Source organism: Cnephaeus nilssonii (genome assembly GCF_951640355.1).
Source record: "Cnephaeus nilssonii genome assembly, chromosome: 13".
Classification (NCBI taxonomy): Eukaryota; Metazoa; Chordata; class Mammalia; order Chiroptera; family Vespertilionidae; genus Cnephaeus; species Cnephaeus nilssonii.
Window position 1 is genome coordinate 9,760,584 of NC_137084.1, and position 19,323 is coordinate 9,779,906.

The following is a 19,323-nucleotide window of genomic DNA, read 5'->3' on the forward strand; positions in this document are numbered from 1 at the left end:
GCATAGTGGTCAGACAATCATATACTTTACATAGTGATCCCCCTGATATTTCAAGTACCCACCTGGCTCCATACATAGTTATTACAATATTATTGGCTATATTCCCTGTGCTGTACTTTACATCTCCACGACTATTTTGTAACTACCAATTGGTACTTCTTAATCCCTTCACTATTTTTACCCAGCCACCACTATCCCGCTCCTCTCTGGCAATCATCAGTCATATCTCTGTATCTACGAGACTGTTTCAATTTTATTTATTTTGTTCTTTAGATTCCACATACAGTGAAATCATATGGTATTTGTCTTTCTCTGTCTGATTTATTTCACTTAGCATAATACCCTCTAGGTACATCCATGCTGTGACAAACGGTAAGATTTCATTCTTTTCTATTACAGAGTAGTATTCCTTTATGTAGATGTACCACAGCTTTTTCATCCACTCATCTATTGATGGACACTTGGGCTGCTGTCACATCTTGGCTTTTGTAAATAATGCTGCAATGAACGTAGGGATATACATATTCTTTCAAATTAGTGTCTTGGTGTTTGTTTGTTTTTCAGATATATACCCAGAAGTGGAATTGCTGAGTCATAAGGCAGTTCCGTTTTAATTTTTTTGAGGAACTTTCATACCGTTTTCCGTAGTGGTTGCACCTCTCCTAATCTGCATTCCCACCAGCAGTGCATGAGGGTTCTCTTTTCTCCACATCCTTGCCAGTACTTGTTTGTTGACTTATTGATGATAGCTATTCTGACAGGTGTGTGGTATTTCTCTGTGGTTTTAATTTGCATTTCTTTGATGTTTAGTGAGGTTGAGCATCTTTTTATATGTCTATTGGACATCTGTATGTCCTCTTTCTTCCAGTCCTTCTTCTATACTTAGATAAACATAGAGATAAATTGTACTCTATTGGGATTTGTCGCAATATGTTGAAAATAAGACCTTGTTTATTTGAGCAACATTAAAATTGTGCACACTCTATTTGAGGGATTTCAAAATTATGTTTTGCGTTAATTTTTTGACAAATTTCTAAAAAAAAAAAAGGAGGGGATGTCTATAGTCAAATAATTTGGAGGAAAACTGCATACCATGGCTCCCTCTCTTACAATGAACATTAGCATTGGATTATATACTATTGGAGACTAGGGACTACAGGGCATATTCATCACTGATCCACAGGGCTAAGCACAGAGCCTGGCACTAGCAAATCATTCAACAAATGGCTGATGGGTAAAGTCTTTCTTTAAAAAAATAATAATAACTATAATTTCTGGACCCTACTGTATTCCAAATTCTGTTAAGCTAAATAGATATATAATTACTTTAATTTTCACAATAATTATAGAAAGCATTAAATGAAGAACTTTAAGCTCCAGAAATTGAGTTAATTGCCCAAGGTTACACAGCAAATAAATAATGCTCTTTAGCATCATATAATATTATATCCAAAATTATAACTATAAAGAGCCAGATAAGTGCAAAGAGCCCATTTCGGGATGGTGGATGGGGGTGGATCATGGAAAGAGAAGGTCTTGAGGTGAGGAGGATTGAGCTAGAGGGTGACCTTCTAACAAAACTATCCATCAAGATCTCACTCAGAGATTCCTTCCTTCTAGAGCAGTGGTTCTCAACCTTTCTAATGCCGCGACCCTTTAATATAGCTCCTCATGTTGTGGTGAGCCCCAACCATAAAATTATTTTCGTTGCTTCTTCATAACTGTAATTTTGCTACTGTTAATGAATCATAATGTAAATATCTGTGTTTTCTGATGGTCTTAGGTGACCCTGCTAGTGGTTCTCAACCTGTGGGTCACGACCCACAGGTTGAGAACCGCTGCTGTAGAGCCTAAGACCATCGGAAAACACAGATATTTACATTACGATTCGTAACAGTAGCAAAATTACAGTAGCGGCATTAGAAAGGCTGAGAACCACTGTTCTAGAGCCTTTCTGAAGTACACCAGTATCCCTCACTACTCTTTGAACTCCTTCATTATTTACTACTCATCCAGCTCATTACAAACTGCCTTGGAGGGTCACTGGACTTTCTCTAAAGTTTTTACTTCCCTTCATGTCATACTGGATTCCTGTCTGTGCCTTTTGTACTTCTTCACCTCTCACATACTCTCTAGTTATGTCATCTTTCTCTCTCCTTTCCCCTCCCTCATCACATCCTGTCCTAAGTAAGTTCAGTTTGAGTCTCTTTCTCACCCACCCAATGCCTTCTAAAGCAGCAGTCTCCTGTGGTTGAGGAACGGTATCCAGCAATAGAATGGGTTCTGGCCTGGCCTCACATCCAAGGTCAGCACCTACTCCCTTCTCTACAGGAGTTGATGGCAAGCCCCGTCAAAAGCTGGGCTGCAACTTCATGCCTGTACACTGGAGCCCAGAAGTTGTGCCCTTTGGGTGTTTGGGAGAGAAGCAGCTGTTACCATTTGCCAGCTGAATGGGTTTGCCTTTGAAATAGACTGTAAGGCATGTTCAGACAGAAAGGGGCTTTCTGGAGAAGTCCTGGGAAGCCAAGACTCAGAACATCTGCCACTCATTTGGATTGCCATGCAACTGTGGGCAATCATCAGAGCTGTCTAGATTCTATAATAGTGAAGGAGAAATAATTGCATCCTTCAGGTATAATTAGATAATATGAGGGAGGGGTTGTAGAAGAGGTCAGGTGGTTTTAAGAGAATGGAACTTGGAACCAGAAGACCTGAGATTTAGAGTCAGAAGTCTGAATTCAAGACCAAATATAGGCACATCCCCCATGCATTTGAGCCTCTGTTTACTATAAAACAGAGTGATGCCCTCATATATTCATCAAGTCTTGTTTGTTGCAACAGAAACCAGTTCAAAGCTACCACAGGGAAAACAAAAAGGGTTTACTGAAGGCTATCGGGGTGCATCACAGAAATCAGGGACAAGAATGGAGTCAGGGGTCAAAAGTGGAAAAAAAAAGTGTCAGAACTCAAGTTTTTCTGCTTTTCTCCAAGCTTCTGCCTTACTACTCTTTCTCCAGTTTCTCCATGCACATGAAGGTATACATCTACCCCACAGCTTCCAAATTTGTCTTACATATTCAGCCACACTCTAATCCCAATTTTTTAGAGTAAACACTCTGATTGGCCCAACTTGTATCAGCTATCCAGAGAAGGATCTACAATATATAGGCTGGACCAGCAATTCAGAAATTGCGGAGGAATGAACACTATTCTGTTTATAGCCCCTGAAAGTTTCAGGTCATGTAGCTATCTCCCAATGATATAAGGAATGAAGGCACTGTCCTATGCAAACCTAAATTTTTCTAGTAAGTATTCAAGGTCCGAGTCTATGCATTTAAAGTTGCCTTATTTTAGGAGCCTAATTTTTCACTGACAATAAATGTTCCCCACCCTCTACCTTAACAACTTTCTCTCTAGCTCGTCAACTCTAACAAAAGCTTCCAAAAGAGATCTTTCTTCTGAAAAGAAACTATCTGGAATAAAATTCAGTAAAAACTAAGACTCCATTGAGATAGCATTTGTGTTAGATAAAGAATCAAAAAAGGCTCAAATTTTTCTATTTCTACATCTCTTAATAGCAAGAAAGGTTTCCTTTAAGTAAAAAGATGTGCCCCTGGATAAGTCACCTCGCCTCCCTAGGCCTCAATTTCCATATCTGTAAAATGGGAATGAACTTTTCATGGGCTTGTTGTGACTATTAAATGTCATTAGACTTGACCTGTACTGGGTACTGGTGGTTAGCGGCAATGTTGACGATAATGGTGGTAGCGGTGCTGGTGCTGGTGGTGGTGGTGGTGGTATTATTGGTGGTGATGTTAGCAGCAGTGGAGAAGTGGTGACGATTAATTATGACAGAATCAAGAATGTTAAATTTTTCTCAGCATATAACAATCACATATTGAATGAATGAAGAAAACAAGCAATTTTCAGACAACCCCAAGGATACTAGTCACCATGTACAGGAGTGAACAATAATAGGTTTACAGTTGTGAATACGTAAAACAGAGTTTATTCTTGTATTATTATGTATAAATTATTGTATTATTTATTATACAAACAACTGAAGCCTACTTTTGCCCACCCCTGTATATATTAACCATGGATGTGACCAACACAGAATATGCTTAAATATTCATTATGCAGATCCCTTAAAATTCTTCCAAAAGGAACTTAAGTAACAATTTGTTTGGAGAGGAGAGAAGATGAGTAAATAAGAACTTTAGTTACTACATGTACTTAAAAGGAATAAGATTACATTTCTTTTAAATAATAGTGCAGCCCTAGACAGTTTGCTCACTGAGTAGAGCATCAGCCTGCTGACTGAATGATCCTGCTTTGGATTTTATTCAAGGGCACAGGCCAGGATTGCTGGCTCAATCCCCAGTAGGGGGCATGCAGGAGGCAGCCAATCAGTGATTCTCTCTCATCATTGATGTTTCTATCTCCCTCTCCCTCTCCCTTCCTCTCTGAAATAAATAAAAATATATTTTAAAATAAATAAAAGCGCACACCATATATTCTTTCATTTGTCTTCCTCCCAATTGGCTTGCTACATAAAGTCACACATCACTAATTCAAATTTTGTCTTTAAAAAATCACATTTCTGTATTAGTTACCATCTACTTGTGGGATCTGGTCCTATTGGCATACTATTTTAACATCCAAAAGTCTGTGTAAAACTCGTTTTGCAACTGACATATCTAGAATCTAGAGGCGCCTTGTCCCCTTGGAATTCCCAGGGTGCAGCGGTCACACCGACTACTTTATTTGCCATAATTTGAAAGCCTTCGTAATTCTAAGGCTTCCCAACTCCATAATCACACTTGGTCAGCTTGAGATTAATTAGTCATTCAATGTCATTTACCATGAAGATTGCTTCCCAAATTACTGGTTTATTTAAACTTTCCTAATAATTAGTTCACGAGAGCTTTTCCACCACTGCTCATTTGCATATAGAATCACACTGTGAGAGTGAACTAAGAATGGACTTTTTCTTTGGGTTAAAGTTTAACTGAAATGGCACTTTTCTCTTTACCTTGCCATTTTGCTCCTTCTCTGGGACACAGAATTGAATGCTGTCCCTTTATTTTATTTTATTTTATTTTTTTAATATATTTTATTGATGTTTTTACAGAGAGGAAGGGAGAGGCATAGAGAGTTAGAAACATCGATGAGAGAGAAACATCAATCAGCTGCCTCCTGCACACTCCCCACTGGGGATGTGCCCACAACAAAGGTACATGCCCTTGACCGGAATCGAACCTGGGACCCTTCAGTCCACAGGCCAACGCTCTATCCACTGAGACAAACCGGTTAGGGCTGAATACTGTCCCTTTAAAAGAGTCCAGTGGCCTTCTGTGTGTATAATTCTCAAATCCATGGTTCAGGCTCCACACACTCCTGCTCACATTTGGTTTAGATTTGACTTTTCTTTGCTTGGGAAGAATAAGATTTATTACTAGACAGAAGCCAGCCAGCCCCAATATTTAGAAATAAATAAATAAACAAATACTAGTCTGCCAGAGTGAACCAGGCTGTGGCTCTCCTGGGTCGTCTAAAAGAGGTCACCCAGCTATGACACTGCTGCGTGCATTTGTCTAGAAAGTGTCCAGGTGTCTGAATGCTTCTACCTATCGGCTCATGGGATTCCTGAAGTCCGCCTCTAAAATGTGTCGGGAAGAGAAGGAACGAGAGTCATTTATGCATTTATGTAACGTGTGCTTACTGAGCATGCCACATGTGCCAGACAGAGAATTGTCAGGCACCGAGGGCTAAATATGGACTAGTGCCTAAGACAGACTTTAAGATTGGAGTCACTCAAGGAAATAGGTGGATGCAGCGAGCAAGAGGGGAATTTATTAGAGGGAATGGGGATGGAGCCCCAACCGGGGATGGTTAGGACTCAGTTTCCACTGTCCTTGGGGTTGAATTTTATGCGCAAAAACCGCAAGGGACGGCCCTTGCTAGTTTGGCTCAGTGGATAGAGCATCAGCCTGTGGACTGAAAGGTCCCAGGTTCAATTCTGGTCAAGGGCACATGCCCGGGGTTGTGGGCTCAGTCCCCAGTAGGGGGCGTGCAGGAGGCAGCCGATCAATGATTCTCTCTCAACATTGATGTTTCTACCTCTCTCTACCTCTCCCTTCCTCTCTGAAATCAATAAATATATACAGTAAATATATTAAAAGAAAACCGCAAGGGGTGGAGGCTGGGGGATGTAAGTGTTCTAGTCTGATTAGATGGAGCTGGTTGTCCTTCAGCCCAATTAGTGCTGGCCGTGGAGGCTGTGGGCTGTAAGCGGCTGTTGTTATGGTTGGCCTGCAGTCTTGCCTTTGGTGCGGCTGCCTGTTGTGCCAGATAGGGTAATCACTGGCTGTTCCATGAAATGAGGCTGGGGCCACTTTCTCGTTCAGGACTTTCTAGTCCGCCTGAACCAAATGTCCTCTGCTGGCCTGTTCTCTAGGTGTCCTGCCTGAGGCGGGTCCGTGAGTCCCACGAAGAGGCAGGCACCCCCCGTAAAGGCCTTGATGCCTCCTTTCACTTACAACTCATAACAAACGGTGAGGAAGGTCTTCTTAGACTTATTTGGGGCACGGGACAACTGAAGCTCCCAGAGGTTAAGTGACCCGAGTAAGGTCACTGGCTGATCACAGGGACAGCCGGTGCTCAGAGGCGGGCTTTCTCAGCTGTTGATTGTGTCCATCTCCAAATATGATCTCCTGTCAACCCAGATCAATTCAAGCTCTCTCTTTTTCAGTTCCCCACATGCCCTGGTTTGCCTTATCTGGTGCAACACCACGCAACAGGTATTGAATATCTAAAATGTGTCACTGTAAGGACTGAGTCGGTATGGAGGCTCAGAGAAGAGCATGGGAAAATCTTTGTGAGCCAGTGGTGTGGGTGGCGTGTCTGGACTGGAAGGAAGATGAGAGAGGAGCTCAGAGAGGTGATCCAGGAGTTCCCTAAGGCCGGCCCTGACTCAGTAAGTCACCAGGTCAGCCTGAAATGAGTCAGTTGTGGCGCGGGGGCTAACAACCTCAGTCCCTCAACAAACTATCGGGAAGCAGGCCAGCCGAGCAGTCCCCCCTGGGAGAATGATCCTAATTACAATCCCTAGAATTTGCATGTCCCTCTGTAGTTTACAAAGCACTGTCCACTTGTTTCTTCATTTGCTGACTGCTTCCTGTACAAACGCAGAAGGGACCGGGGATTGAGATGACCTAGTAGTCTTAGTTTTTATATTTGTCAAAATGAAATCTCACACAGTAGTCTAGTGTCTAAGATTAATGTGAGTGGATGGGGACAAGGGGCAGGGAGGCACAGCCCATGCTTAATTAAGCCTTTGCTTTGACCTCTGTGTGTTTCTTGAGGGGTCTCCAAGGAACCTCCAAGTTTCATGAAAGGCAGTAGGACAAACATGTTTCTAGTGAATATCCACCCTGCTCCACTCCCCTCCTCCAAAAAAGAAAAGCCGAATGCCCTGGAGGTAACACATCCAAGGTGACTCAGTCTAGAATTCACCAGGGCTGTTTTCTCACTGTGGTTAATGCCTGAGGATGTACCTAGGAGCCAGTTTGCCCTCCAATTGTTTCAAGAAAATGTCCCAGACAACAGCATTTTTGAAAGTGCCTGCTCTTCAGGTGGGGCTCAGAGGCACTTTCAGACAGGCCACCCCTTGAATCATGGAATGCCCGCTGAGTGGTTGGGGAGTAGGTCCAGTGATTTTTTTCAGTCCCAAACATTCTCCTTATCGGGATGCAGGCTCTCCCCAACTCAAAAACTGACATTGAACTAGATTGTGGTTGTTATTAGCTGAATGTTTGTTTGCCTACACAATTCAGCTGTTGAAATCGTAACACTCTCCCCCCCCCCCGCCGCCCCCCCCCCCCCCCCCCCCCGCTCTCCCGCCCCCAACTGTGATGGTATTAGGAGGTATGGCCTTTGGGAGGTAATTAGGTCATGTGGATGGAGCCCTTATGAATGGGATTAGTGCCTTTATAAGAGGCACACAAGAGATCTTACCACCCCGCCCCCCCCCCCCCCCCCCCCCCCCCCCCCGCTCCCGCTCCTTACCTCCCTACTTCCCTTCTTCCCTCCATCATGTGAGGTTAGGAGAAGGTGACCATCTGCAAACCAGGAAGTGTTCTCACTAGAATCCAACCACGTTGCACCCTGGTCTCAAACTTCCCAGCCTCCTGAACTGTGGGAAATAAATTTCTGTTAAGTTGCCCAGTCTATGGTGTTCTGTTATTTAGCCTGCACAAACTAAGATAATGGTGATGGTTGCACAATTTTGTGAATGTACTAAATGCTACTGAATGGTTAAAATGGTAAATTTTATATCATGTGCATTTTAGCACAAACATAACAACAACAACAATTTAATAATAATAAAACTTACATTGGCTCCCTATTTCCAGGGATCAAGTTCAAACTTCCTGGTATAGTTTTGAAACAGGATTTTTTGGGGTAAAATAGGACATGTTTAGGAAATTTTAGAAATTTTGGAAATTAAGGGGACCATGGAGGAAGTACAGGGCTACAGAGAGGCAGAAGGTATATTTCCATAGAATAGGGGAGCTGAAAAGCTGCAACAGGTACATTTCCATAGAATGAGGGAGCTGGGAACAGCAAAAGGTCCATATTTACAAAATAAAGAGCAGGAAGCTCTTCATCCAGAAAGAGAAGAAGAAAGCCCAAAGGGAATAGGAAAACAATAAGGAAGGAGGGGGGAGAACCTCACATGTCCCAGGTGAGGTTCCACCTTTGAGCCCAGGAGTTACTATAGTAACCAGTCTAGGGAAATAGTGAATAATCAGAGGGGACATCAAGGCACCAGGATCTGCAGCCTTTATAAGCCACAGGGAAAAGGAACTCAGTGGGACCCTTTCCCCCTCCCCATGGGGGAGTCCGTTCTGTGGGACTCTTTCCCCTCTCCGCCTGTGGGAGTCTGTACTTGTTCTTCAATAAATCTCCACCTTTGCTATACCACTTGCTGTCCGTGGATTCACTCTTCGATTCCGACGGACAAAGAATCCGGGTTCCAGTCCAAAAATTCTGTTTCCGTTTACAACCTGCCCTTGCTTACATCTCTAGCCTCATGTCTTGCTGTGTGCCTCAAACTCTTCATCTGGTCGAATGTTCAAGTCACTCCAAACTGCTCTCCATTGCCTCAACAAGCCATGCCCTTGCATGTCTCCATGTTCACTCACAATTTTGCTTTTAGTAATTATAGCAAACACTTATCATAGCGCTTACCATGTGCACATATACATATATGTCTAGTGCTTAATAGATGCAGAACTTTTGATTCATTCAGTCTTTACCAATTCCATGAAATATACTGTTATTAACCCCATTTTAGACTTGAGGAAATCCAGGCACTGCAAGGCTAATTGACTTGTTCAAGGTCACAGAACTAGTAAGCAACCAAGGCAAGGTGTGAACCCAGGCATTCTGCCTCCTGAATCCTTACTATTGTTCACAACGAGTACTGTCTGTGGATGCTCTGCCCCTGTGGTTTCTTCTGAAGACTTCCTTCTCCTTCAAATACCACTTCCACTGTGAAGCCCCACTTGACATTCCCCAGGAAAGGGTGCAACTCTTTTTGCTAGGATGGACAGCACTCTGCACACACATATTGTGTGGTAACAGCTTGCTCATGAATCTGATTCCCTACCAATGTGTGAGGTCCTTGAACATAGGGCAGGTCTTATTTCTCCTGATGCCTCTAAGCACTCATTACATATTTGATTAATTACAGATGGCTGAGTGCACTTTCTCTCCATTTTTCAAATTCTTTCAGTAAATAACAGAATCAGAAGGGAATTACGTTCCCTCAGAAATTGTGACGTGGCTCCTTCAGGGTCTGGCCACAGTCACTGATAACCACTATCATTTTCTGGGTATCTCACCAGGCAAGACGTCCATGCAGATTTACGTTCAGTAGTCCACATGAACAATAAATACCACTTTTGATTTTCAGATATTAAATCACACTATATTAGAGGTAAATATGAAATGATAATGCAAATGTGATTTTTCAAACTCAAAATGCCTCCCTGAAGAATATGACAATCTCCTTCCTTGTTGAGAGTTACTGGGTGGGATGGATGGGAGGAAGTGGATTAATGTTTGCACAGATAGGAATATAAATTGGAACAAGAAAGTGTGGGTGGATGAGAGAGGATGGATAAAGTGACGTTTGGGTATGTGGATGATGGATGGACGATGCATGGATACACTGATGAACAGGTATGTAGGTGCACAGGTGGAGAAGAGGTTAGATAGTGTATAGATGGATGAGGGTTTATGAAGAAATGTGTGTGTGTGTGGGGGGGGGCGGGGAGTATGGAAAGATGACTGAGAAGTTGTATGGGAGAGCTGTTGGATAAATGGAGGGACAGCAGGATGGATGGACGTGTGGGCCCTGGAGGGATGTGGGATGTAAGGAAAGATGGGTAGATGGATGAATGGGTGGATAGAAGAATGTCGGAGTGTGGGTGAATGGATGCATGAATGGTGGATGAATCCAGCTGGAGGATACACATGGTTAGTGGCTGATGCTAGTCCCCTGGCTGACTACCTTCCTCTGAACAATCCAGATAAGAAGCAAAGCTCCTGAGCCAGGTGGACTGGGCTGCTCTCTCAAGTGAGCGCTTCCCCTCTCCCCTGGGAAGAGTCACAGCTCTCCACCCCTCCTTCCCACGGTGGGCGGGGAAGCGCCAGGGTCCCAGCTCCTATCCCAGCTTTCTGTGAAACCCAGAGACAAGTACCTCCCCCACCTAGGCCCCCCACCCCCCCCCATTCAAAGAGAAACTTAGCTGAGAGGAGAGGCCAGGTGCTGAACCCAGGGGGGCGAGGTTTCAGGACTCAGTCATCCTCCTTCCTGAGGCTGCCCTTCCCCAGGGGACCGGCGGGCGGGAGCAGAAAGCCTGCGCGTCCGGGGCTCCCCGGCCCCCTGCTGCCCTCCGGGCGCCCGCCCAGGAAACCCCGATTTACGATCTCCTTAGAGTACACGGTGAGGGCGCAGGGGCTGGCGCAGAGGAGGGCTGGTACGTTTTCAAACCTCTGCCGACTGCTTAGTCACAGCCCCCTCGATTGGGTGTGTCCTTCGCTCGCTCCCTCCCTCCCTCCCTCTTAGGTCACTTTCAACCCTCAAATAAAAACGGCGGCCAACTTCCGAGGCGCCCTCATTGCCCAGCCAGACCCCAGCCTCCGACAGGTTCGGGCCGCCCTCCTTGCCCCGTCCTCTCCAGTTCCCCAGCCCAGCGCGCCGGGACGCTCCAGCGCCGCTCGCTCGCTCGCTCACTCTCTCTCCTCGGTCCGCTCCTCTCCGCTCCGCTCCGACACCATGGACAAGTTCGGGTGGTGCGCCGTGTGGGGACTCTGCCTCTTGCCGCTGAGCCTGGCGCAGAGGATCGGTAAGTGCCTGCCGCCGGGGCAGCGGGAGGGAGTGACCGGAGGGACCCGGCAGCCGCGCCGCCTGAGCTGACCCTGGGGACCGGAGCCAAAGGGGGTGCTGCAGCTCGGGTGTGGTTAAGGAGGGCTAGGATGTGCGCTAAGCTGTTGGAGAGCTTGTTGGTTAGGAGCACCGCTTTGTGGAAAGGAAAAGAGAGAAGAAAGTTTGCCGGCGCGCAGTTTTGGGCGAGGTCGCCCGAGCCAGAGCACCAGGCGGAAAGTAACTGTACTCCTGGGTGCGCGCAGCGGGGGTCCTGTCCCAAAGGCGCTGGAGCCTGGCCGGGCTGTGGCGGGGCCAGGGCAGGGCTGGGCAGGGCGGGGGCCGTAAGCCCGGTGGCCACAGAGGTGGCCACAGTTGCATGAATGAGAACTGGTGGCCGTGAGCTTCCCGGGAAGGGGCCCTGCCTTCTGGCGCCTGCCCATTGCGCCTGGGTTTCAAAGCTCTTACAGTTGGCGCCCGTCAGGGACTATCTCAGCGCTGGTGGGAACTGGAACCAGCCCCGCGGGGGAGCTCCCGGGTCTCCACGAGGTGCCAGCCAGGGCCAGGGAGTGTGAGTCGGCAGGCAGGCCAGGCAGTGACTGGGCCAGCTGCTCAGCCCTTGCACATTCCTGCTTCTGCCAATCAGTTAGGGGAAATCCAGACAGTAATGTGGCGAGTATTTCCTGCCTGGCAGCCTTGGAGGGGGGCCGGCAGCCTGGGCACCAGGGACCCTGGAGCCAGGGCCACCAGAGTCCCATCCCGCCCCGGGGCCTGTGGCTTTCTGTGGTGGTGGAGGGGTGGCTGTGTGTGAGGTATTCTGGCCAAGCTGAGTTCCAGGTGTTTCTTTCCTTTGTCTATATACGTACAGATAATTACATGGCTGATTTGCTTATCGCTCGGAAAATTAATTTTTCTTTTAAGACGTGCCAGCTGGGTCATTAAGACAGCTCAGCCTATGGTTAATTCTACCCAGCAAGTGTTTATTAAACCCAGCTCTGGGGGTACCAAGAAAGTAAAAGACACAGTCCTGGCCGGGTACTTTAGACTATGGAGAAGTGGGGATCCCCGAGTTAGATTCCTGAAATAGAAATAATAGGAATGCTAATAGGAATGACAGCACTGGCAAGCATTTATTGCACACTTTGCTAGCCCAGAACTGTGCTAAATTCTTTTTTTAAAATATATTTTTATTGATTTCAGAGAGGAAGGGAGAGGAAGAGAGAGATAGAAACATCAATGATGAGAGGGAATCATTGATTGGCTGCCTCCTTCACGCCCCCTACTGGGGACCAAGCCCGCAACCCGGGCATGTGCCCTTGGCGGGAATTAAACCCAGGACCCTTGAGTCCACAGGCTGACGCTCTATGTGCTGAGCCAGACCAGCTAGGGCATATTTTGTGTGTGTGTGTGTGTGTGTGTGTGTGTGTGTGCGTGCACGCGCGCGCGCGCTAAATTCTTTACATGTGTTATGTCATTTTGCCCTCATGCTGGCCTAGTGAGAAGTGGCCTGTTATTAGCCTATTTCGGGGGGTGGGGGTGGAGGGGGTTACAAATGGAGGCTCAGAGATGTTAAATGACTTGCCCGTGGATTGGTGTCATGTGAACGCAGGCCCACTAGCCTGTGCTTGGGCAGAATATGTTAGACTCTGTGTATGGCGTGGACAAAATCAAAAAGGGGTTCGGGGAAAGCGGGGTTGTGGTGGGCCAAAGGCCTTAGCAGAGGCTGAGCCTGGAGAGCCAAAGAGCCATGCTTGGGAGGGGAGAGAATAGGGAAACTTGGGTACAGGGAGAAGGGGGGCCTCTGGGGAAGTTTATTTGTATGTTACCTTCCCGTGGCGTCTTCTGCTTTGTTTCTGCGGATTCGGGCTCCTGCCCATCTGTCTGCCTGATTCTTTGAAAGGACCCCCTCCCCAAATATTTGGCGCTATCCTGACCCTTGAGGTTCTCTCAGAGAATAGCAGGCTCACTCCTGCATCCCCCCTCCCCCCATTTTCATGGTCCCTTTGGGCAGTATCATTCGGAGGAAGCACAAAAAGTGCCCGTAGCAATAGCTGCCCGGACCCTGGCTTCCATGTGCTTGGAAAGTTGTCTGGGGAGAAATAAGACTTGGGAAGGAGAGAGACGTGACTTCTCCGTGGGCTCAGGCTGGGAGGCAGAGAGCAGAAGCAGAAAGAGGAGGGGGAAGGAAAGGCACGGTTGCTGCCCATGGGGGGCGGGGAGGGGGCCTCCAGAAGACAAAGAGGAAACTGAAAGGGGCAGGGCTTTGGGGAGGAAGATAGGTCCAACCTCAGTATTGCAAAGCAAAAAGGAGAGAAATGGCTAAATGGAGGTAAACAACATTGGACCCAGAGATCCTGAGGTGGAGAGCAGATACCTGGAACTAGGTGTCAATTGTGGGAGAAAGAAAGTAGCCTTGGGTCAAGGGCAGGTGGCATGAGCCCTCCAGCACACATCTATCTCCTCCTCTCGCTGAGGGCCAGAGGCCATTGCTAGGGAATCTCGCCCCTGGCGTTGAGAAAGAGGGGTGCATCTGAGAGCTCTGGGGCTTGGGGCTGGCAGTGCCCTCTGCTGCCTCTGAGCATTAGACACCCCTCATGGGCATTAGAGCCTCGGCTGTGTTTTCCCAGATGAAGGAGCAAGGCAGCAAAGCTCCATCGCTGCTGAGGTTAGCATCACTTAATTCAGTGCCTCCCCAGATACACATGGGACCTCTCTCTCCTGCACAGGCAGGGCGCCAGGTGGGCGTGTTTGAGGCTGGCAGCCAGTAGGAAAAGGCTCTATTTTTTTTTTTTTTCCAAATTGCTCTACGCGGGAGGGGATGCTGGGCAGCATGAAATTCTTAGTTTATGACAGGTCCCTTCCATTCATTCAAGAAATATTTTTTGACTCAGACCCAGAGATGGGACTCCAAGGATCTTTCAGAAAAACCCCTTCTTTTCCCCTAGGAGGAAACAGCCCCTGAAAGAGAGAGAGGCATGACTTGCCCTCTCTCGGACAGTGTTAGGGTCTCTGAAATGCCACTGTCAACCACTGGCATGAGCCCCGCCTCGACCCCCTGCCATGGGCGGGCAGCGTGTGGTCTACTGGTGTTTCATGCCTTAAGTAGCATCTTAAACAGGCATCAGTTTCTTATTTTACTCCACATTACACCCAGTTTGAGTTGAATCTGAGACTAATGAGATGTATGAAGTCTTACCTTAAAGCACTGTTGATGCTCAGTGAAGAGTTTCTGTACTGCCTGGGACTTACAGGGCCTCCTGGATCATTGCTGGGTCCCTGAGAGCCAGGAGCACCCCAGTTTTAAACGCCTGACTCTCAGCTATTGCACCATATGCTTCTGCCCAAAGTAGGGTCGTAAGTCCCCAGGAAATACCACTGACTGAGCACCAACTCTCTGCTAGGCCTTCAGCGAGGGGGTTAGCGTAGGTCCTCTTATAGGAGCCTCACAACAGCCTCCATACATTTAGCTCCATTTTCTAGAGAAAGACATGGGGGCTCAGGGAGATGCCGTGACTTTCCCGAGGGCACACAGCTACTAAATGGTGGAGGAGGGGTCCCCGTTGGCTCACATCCCTCATGTTAGACTCCGATGCCTGAGCTCCTTTGCTGCATTGCTTTGCCTCTGGCTGACTTCATAAGTTGTGTGCGGATCTCCCACTCTCTCCACCCCTTTGGCCAGCTAATGTGAGGCCTGGCATGAGTGTCTTCTCTCCCCCTCCCCCTGCACCCCCACCCCAGCAGGCTGTGGACGCTTGGCTGCCCTGCTCTACCCTGCCCTGGCCTGTCTCCCCTCACGTTTGGCCACAGCTGTCAAGAGATACTAACCTAGTTATTTATTTCTAAAATAAGTCAGGGCCTTATCAGAGTCCAGCTGCCCTTCTAGACATGCTCTCATTCGCAGGCTTGGAAAAAAGGGAGAGGCCGCCTCTTGTCTCAGAGGCAAGTTAGGGCAATGCCCTCTACCTGGAAATGAGGGACGAGGCTCTACAGAGAAGTTAGGGCGATGCCCTGCACCTGGAAATGAGGGAAGAGGCTCTACAGAGGGAGGCTCTCACGTGGACCTTGTAAGCATTAGATGCACAGACCCAGAAAGCCCCCTCAGCAAACGCTCATTGGAAACCCTGGGTGCTTAGCGGGTTTTATGAGCCTCAGTGGGGGAAGGTCTTGAGGACCCGGATGACACCGTTCTCTATGAAAGTCAACGATCTTGAAGATCTTGAACTGAAAGCCAGCGTGGAGCCCCAGGTGACATGTGCACACCCAAGTGAGATTTCAGATCAGCCTGTGATGTCAGATGGCTCCAGGCTGGGGTCCCCTGACAGAGGGAGGTGGTGGGAGGTAGTCTGCCCTGGCTGGGCTGGAGTTTGCTGGGGCTGGGGCTGGGGCTGGAGTTTGCTGGGGCTGGGGCTGGGGCTGGAGTTTGCTGGGGCTGGGGCTGGGGCTGGGGCTGGGGCTGGGGCTGGGGCTGGGGCTGGGGCTGGGGCTGGAGTTTGCTGGGGCTGGGGCTGGGCTGGGGCTGGGGCTGGAGTTTGCTGGGGCTGGGGTTGTGTTTCCCCAGCACCTCCGGTTTAGCTGACTCCACCCAGCACCTAAAAGGGAAGTGGCTCTTGTAAAAGAAGGAGTGGAGCAGGTGGCAGATGCTGCCAGACAAAGCACAGTGCTCAAAGGGGATCTTTTCTGCCCCGGAGAAATTCTGGGGGTTTGCACAGCAAGAAACTGATGACTCAATTTCCTTTGTGTCTCTGCGTGAATGGGAAGCACACAACTGTTCTTTAGAATTACCAGGGCTGGCTACTGCTTCCGCCCCTAAATTTAAACCCCACTTCTCACTCACTCAGGAAGTTGAAATTGTTCTTAAGTGTGTGCTCCCCGTGAGCTGGCCAGCAAGGGTGCGGGAAGCCAGCCCAGTTTTCCAGAATAAGGAAGCGTGCCTTCTGAAGTGTGTGGTTGTGGGTGCGGCCTGACATGGCACAGTGAGTGTGCGTTCCAGACGGGCCAGGAGAGCTGGGATTTCAAACCTGCAAATGCTCTACCAGCTGATACATAGTGTATACTTTGACTAAATGTTTATGCATTTTCTACGAACAAATGCACCGCTTGGTGTGATTAGAACTCAAAAACTTTGCAAGACTTTTTGCATAAGTAAATTCACAGCTCTACAACTCCTTAATGAGTCTAGTCGCTGATGAAGTCATACACACGTGGGTGTGCCTGTAAGTGTCTATGCATCTGAACGCATATAATGTGGGTATTGCTGGTCAACCGTTAAGCATTTGTAAGGTGTCCTGTACGGGCCCCACAATGGGTTGAGTACGTTGGCGACTTAACTGTGCGAGACATGGGCCTTGCACCCCAAGGACTTTATGGTGTATAGCATCGTGCAGTCGAGTGACAGCCTGGACACTTCAGAGGATAGGAATAGCATTGCCAAGCAGCAGCACAGCGAGGAGGACTGGAGGAATCGATGCCAGAAAGAAGGAGCAATGCAGACAAGGCAGGATTTTGAATATGTGAAGAGAGAGAGGGTGAGAAAGGGGTGTGCCTATTTCTGTTAACCTGCTGTTAATCTATTCCCCCCAAGTAAGTTAACTAATTAGCCAAAGTATTCAACAAATGTTCAGGCACTGCCTACTCAGTGCACCAGGCAGTTAGGACTGTAGGGGTCAATGTCAGTGCACCTGGCAGTTAGGCCTGGAGGGGTCAATGTCAGGAGGGACAGTCCTCGCGTCTGCATAGCTCACAGCCTAGTCTAGGGTTTCCTGGGTAATGACTGATTACGCATCTCTGGCTTCCACGTGGTAGATTCTGGTTGTGTGCGCCCCCACCCCAATCGTGACAACAAACAATGTCAGATTAGGGGGTGTTAAAGTTGCCCCACTTTGAGAACCCTTGGTGTCACAGGATGGCAGCCATCCCAGTAACCTCAGCTCTGACAGTGTGGGATCTGGTGCCCATAGGTCCCAGTTAATTCACCTTAAAGCTTCACAGTAAAATCATGCAGGAAGGCCTGTGGGGGCCACGGGGTACGAGTGACTTTCACACTCCTCAAAGGGGAAAACCCCAAACCTGCCATATCTTCTCTTATCCGTCTTCTGCAGTACTGTGGGAGTCCCCTGGCATTAGGGATCATTTTCATGGTTCTCGCGCTCAGTGCTGCCCCATAGTTGTTCCCAGTGCCTGTTGAACTGATGAACATCTAGAATAGAGAACTAACTCGATCCATCTCTAGGGTCAGTACACCTCAGACGCAAATACCTTTATGTTATATGATAACAGTGGCGATGGCTGTCTTGCTCGGGGCAAGCCCAAGGAGGGCGCTTGGCTGGCCAGCTGCCCACCACGGGGCTCAGGTATTTTCTGCCCAAAGAGGGAGATCACCCATCTGTTTGTGGCTTTGGTGGCTCCTTGCTGGGATGTCTGTCTAAGGACAGGGTTACTATTTCGGAGCCAGGACGGGAGGATGATGACACCAACCCCCAAATTTGAGCCTCGAAATAGAGCGCTCCCCAGGAGCCGCCCGCTGAGAGGGCTGGTTATTTTGGAGATGCTTACCTGAGGTTAGACTCCCTGGGTGAGAGGCCACACCCGTCCAGCCCCCATGCCTACTTCCGGAAGGTGGAGGCAGCTGGAGAAGCAGAAGAGCTTCACAGAGGGTTCCTGCCTTCTTGGTGGGTCTCCTGCAGCCACGAAACGGGGCAAATCTCAGGGAAGCATGGCATCTGATGGGGAGCCACATTGGCAATGACGACCCGTGCCTCCTCTCCATAGAGCTTGCCAAGTCTGAAGTTGCCCACCACGGGGGCAGGTCCTGCCTACCCTTGACCCATCTGCCCAGTGAGACTTGGAGACAGGGAGTTCAAGCACAGAATGGGGATGGGATGTTGTGGGGGAACAGGACCTCACAGCACCCGATCTCCCCGAGTTTGGGGTGCACTGCCTGTCCGGGTGTGTCCTCCTGGGGCAAGTACCCCTCCTAAGTGCAAGTGTGGGCAGACAGGTCCCAGGCAGGTGGAGAGGAGCTGAGTCACCAAGGAGGCGATTTGCAAAACTCAAGCCCCCCCAAATCCTCCTTGGGTCTTCAGCTTTTGAGAGTAAAGGTTCATTGCAAAAGTTGGGGGGGGGGGGCGGGGGGGACATGTTCACCCAGGTTGGTAATTTGCGGTCGTGTCCTTGCCATTCTCCCTTGGTGGTGCCTGAAAGTTCATCTTTCTTCCCCACACCCTGGCCTCAGAGTCAGAGCTCTTGTGCCTTTTGCACTTGCTTCTTTGCAGTGAGTTGTATATTTTTAAGAAATAACCCTGATACTAGTAATAATAGCAAACACTTAATAGAGTACTAACCATGGGCCAGCCACCATTCTAATCGTTCCCGCTTATACTAACTTGTTCAGTATAGTCCTATATACTAACTCATATTTCTCCATACTAGTATGTTCCTGTCTACTAACTTGTTTAATCCATACACCAACCTTATGAAGGCGTGCTATTATTATCCCTCTTTTACTTATGAGAAAACTGAGGCATGGAGAAATTAACTTGCCCAAGGCCACAGGGCCGGTAAGCCATGGAGCTGGGATTCAAACCCGGGTGGTCCGGCTACTGGGCTCCTGCTCTTAGTGACTACATTACTGTGCTCCTCTTAGTATCTCAAGATGCTGGGGTACCCCCAGAGACTCAAATGATGAGGGTACCTGGTAGCACTGCGGTTGTTTTCATGAGCCCCCTCTGGGAATCGGGTGTGGCCAGAGTCCTAATGTCCACAGAGCTGGTTTTGTCCTTCTTTTTACACCCAATTTCAGAGGAGGGGCTTGGGAATTCAAAAATGAAAAAGAAGGCGTAATGGAAACTTCTTCCCATTCATACTCTGAGCGGCTCATTCATTCCGCT

The 19,323-nt window shown here is 48.2% G+C and overlaps 1 protein-coding gene across 8 annotated transcripts in view; it reads left to right on the top strand.

Annotated features, from left to right (window-relative positions):
* The first annotated feature begins 10,899 nt into the window (after nucleotides 1-10,899).
* The window catches only part of CD44 (CD44 molecule (IN blood group)), an 86,988-nt gene continuing 78,564 nt past the window's right edge, over nucleotides 10,900-19,323 (top strand). For 2 of the 8 annotated variants that reach the window (XM_079787204.1, XM_079787205.1), the window contains exon 1: nucleotides 10,904-11,420. In XM_079787204.1, the coding sequence (XP_079643330.1) occupies nucleotides 11,351-11,420 (70 nt within the window). In that variant the 5' untranslated portion in view covers nucleotides 10,904-11,350. Of the gene's footprint in view, nucleotides 11,421-19,323 lie in introns of all 8 variants that reach the window. The other 6 variants (XM_079787202.1, XM_079787203.1, XM_079787206.1 and 3 more) reach the window with 6 other exon arrangements.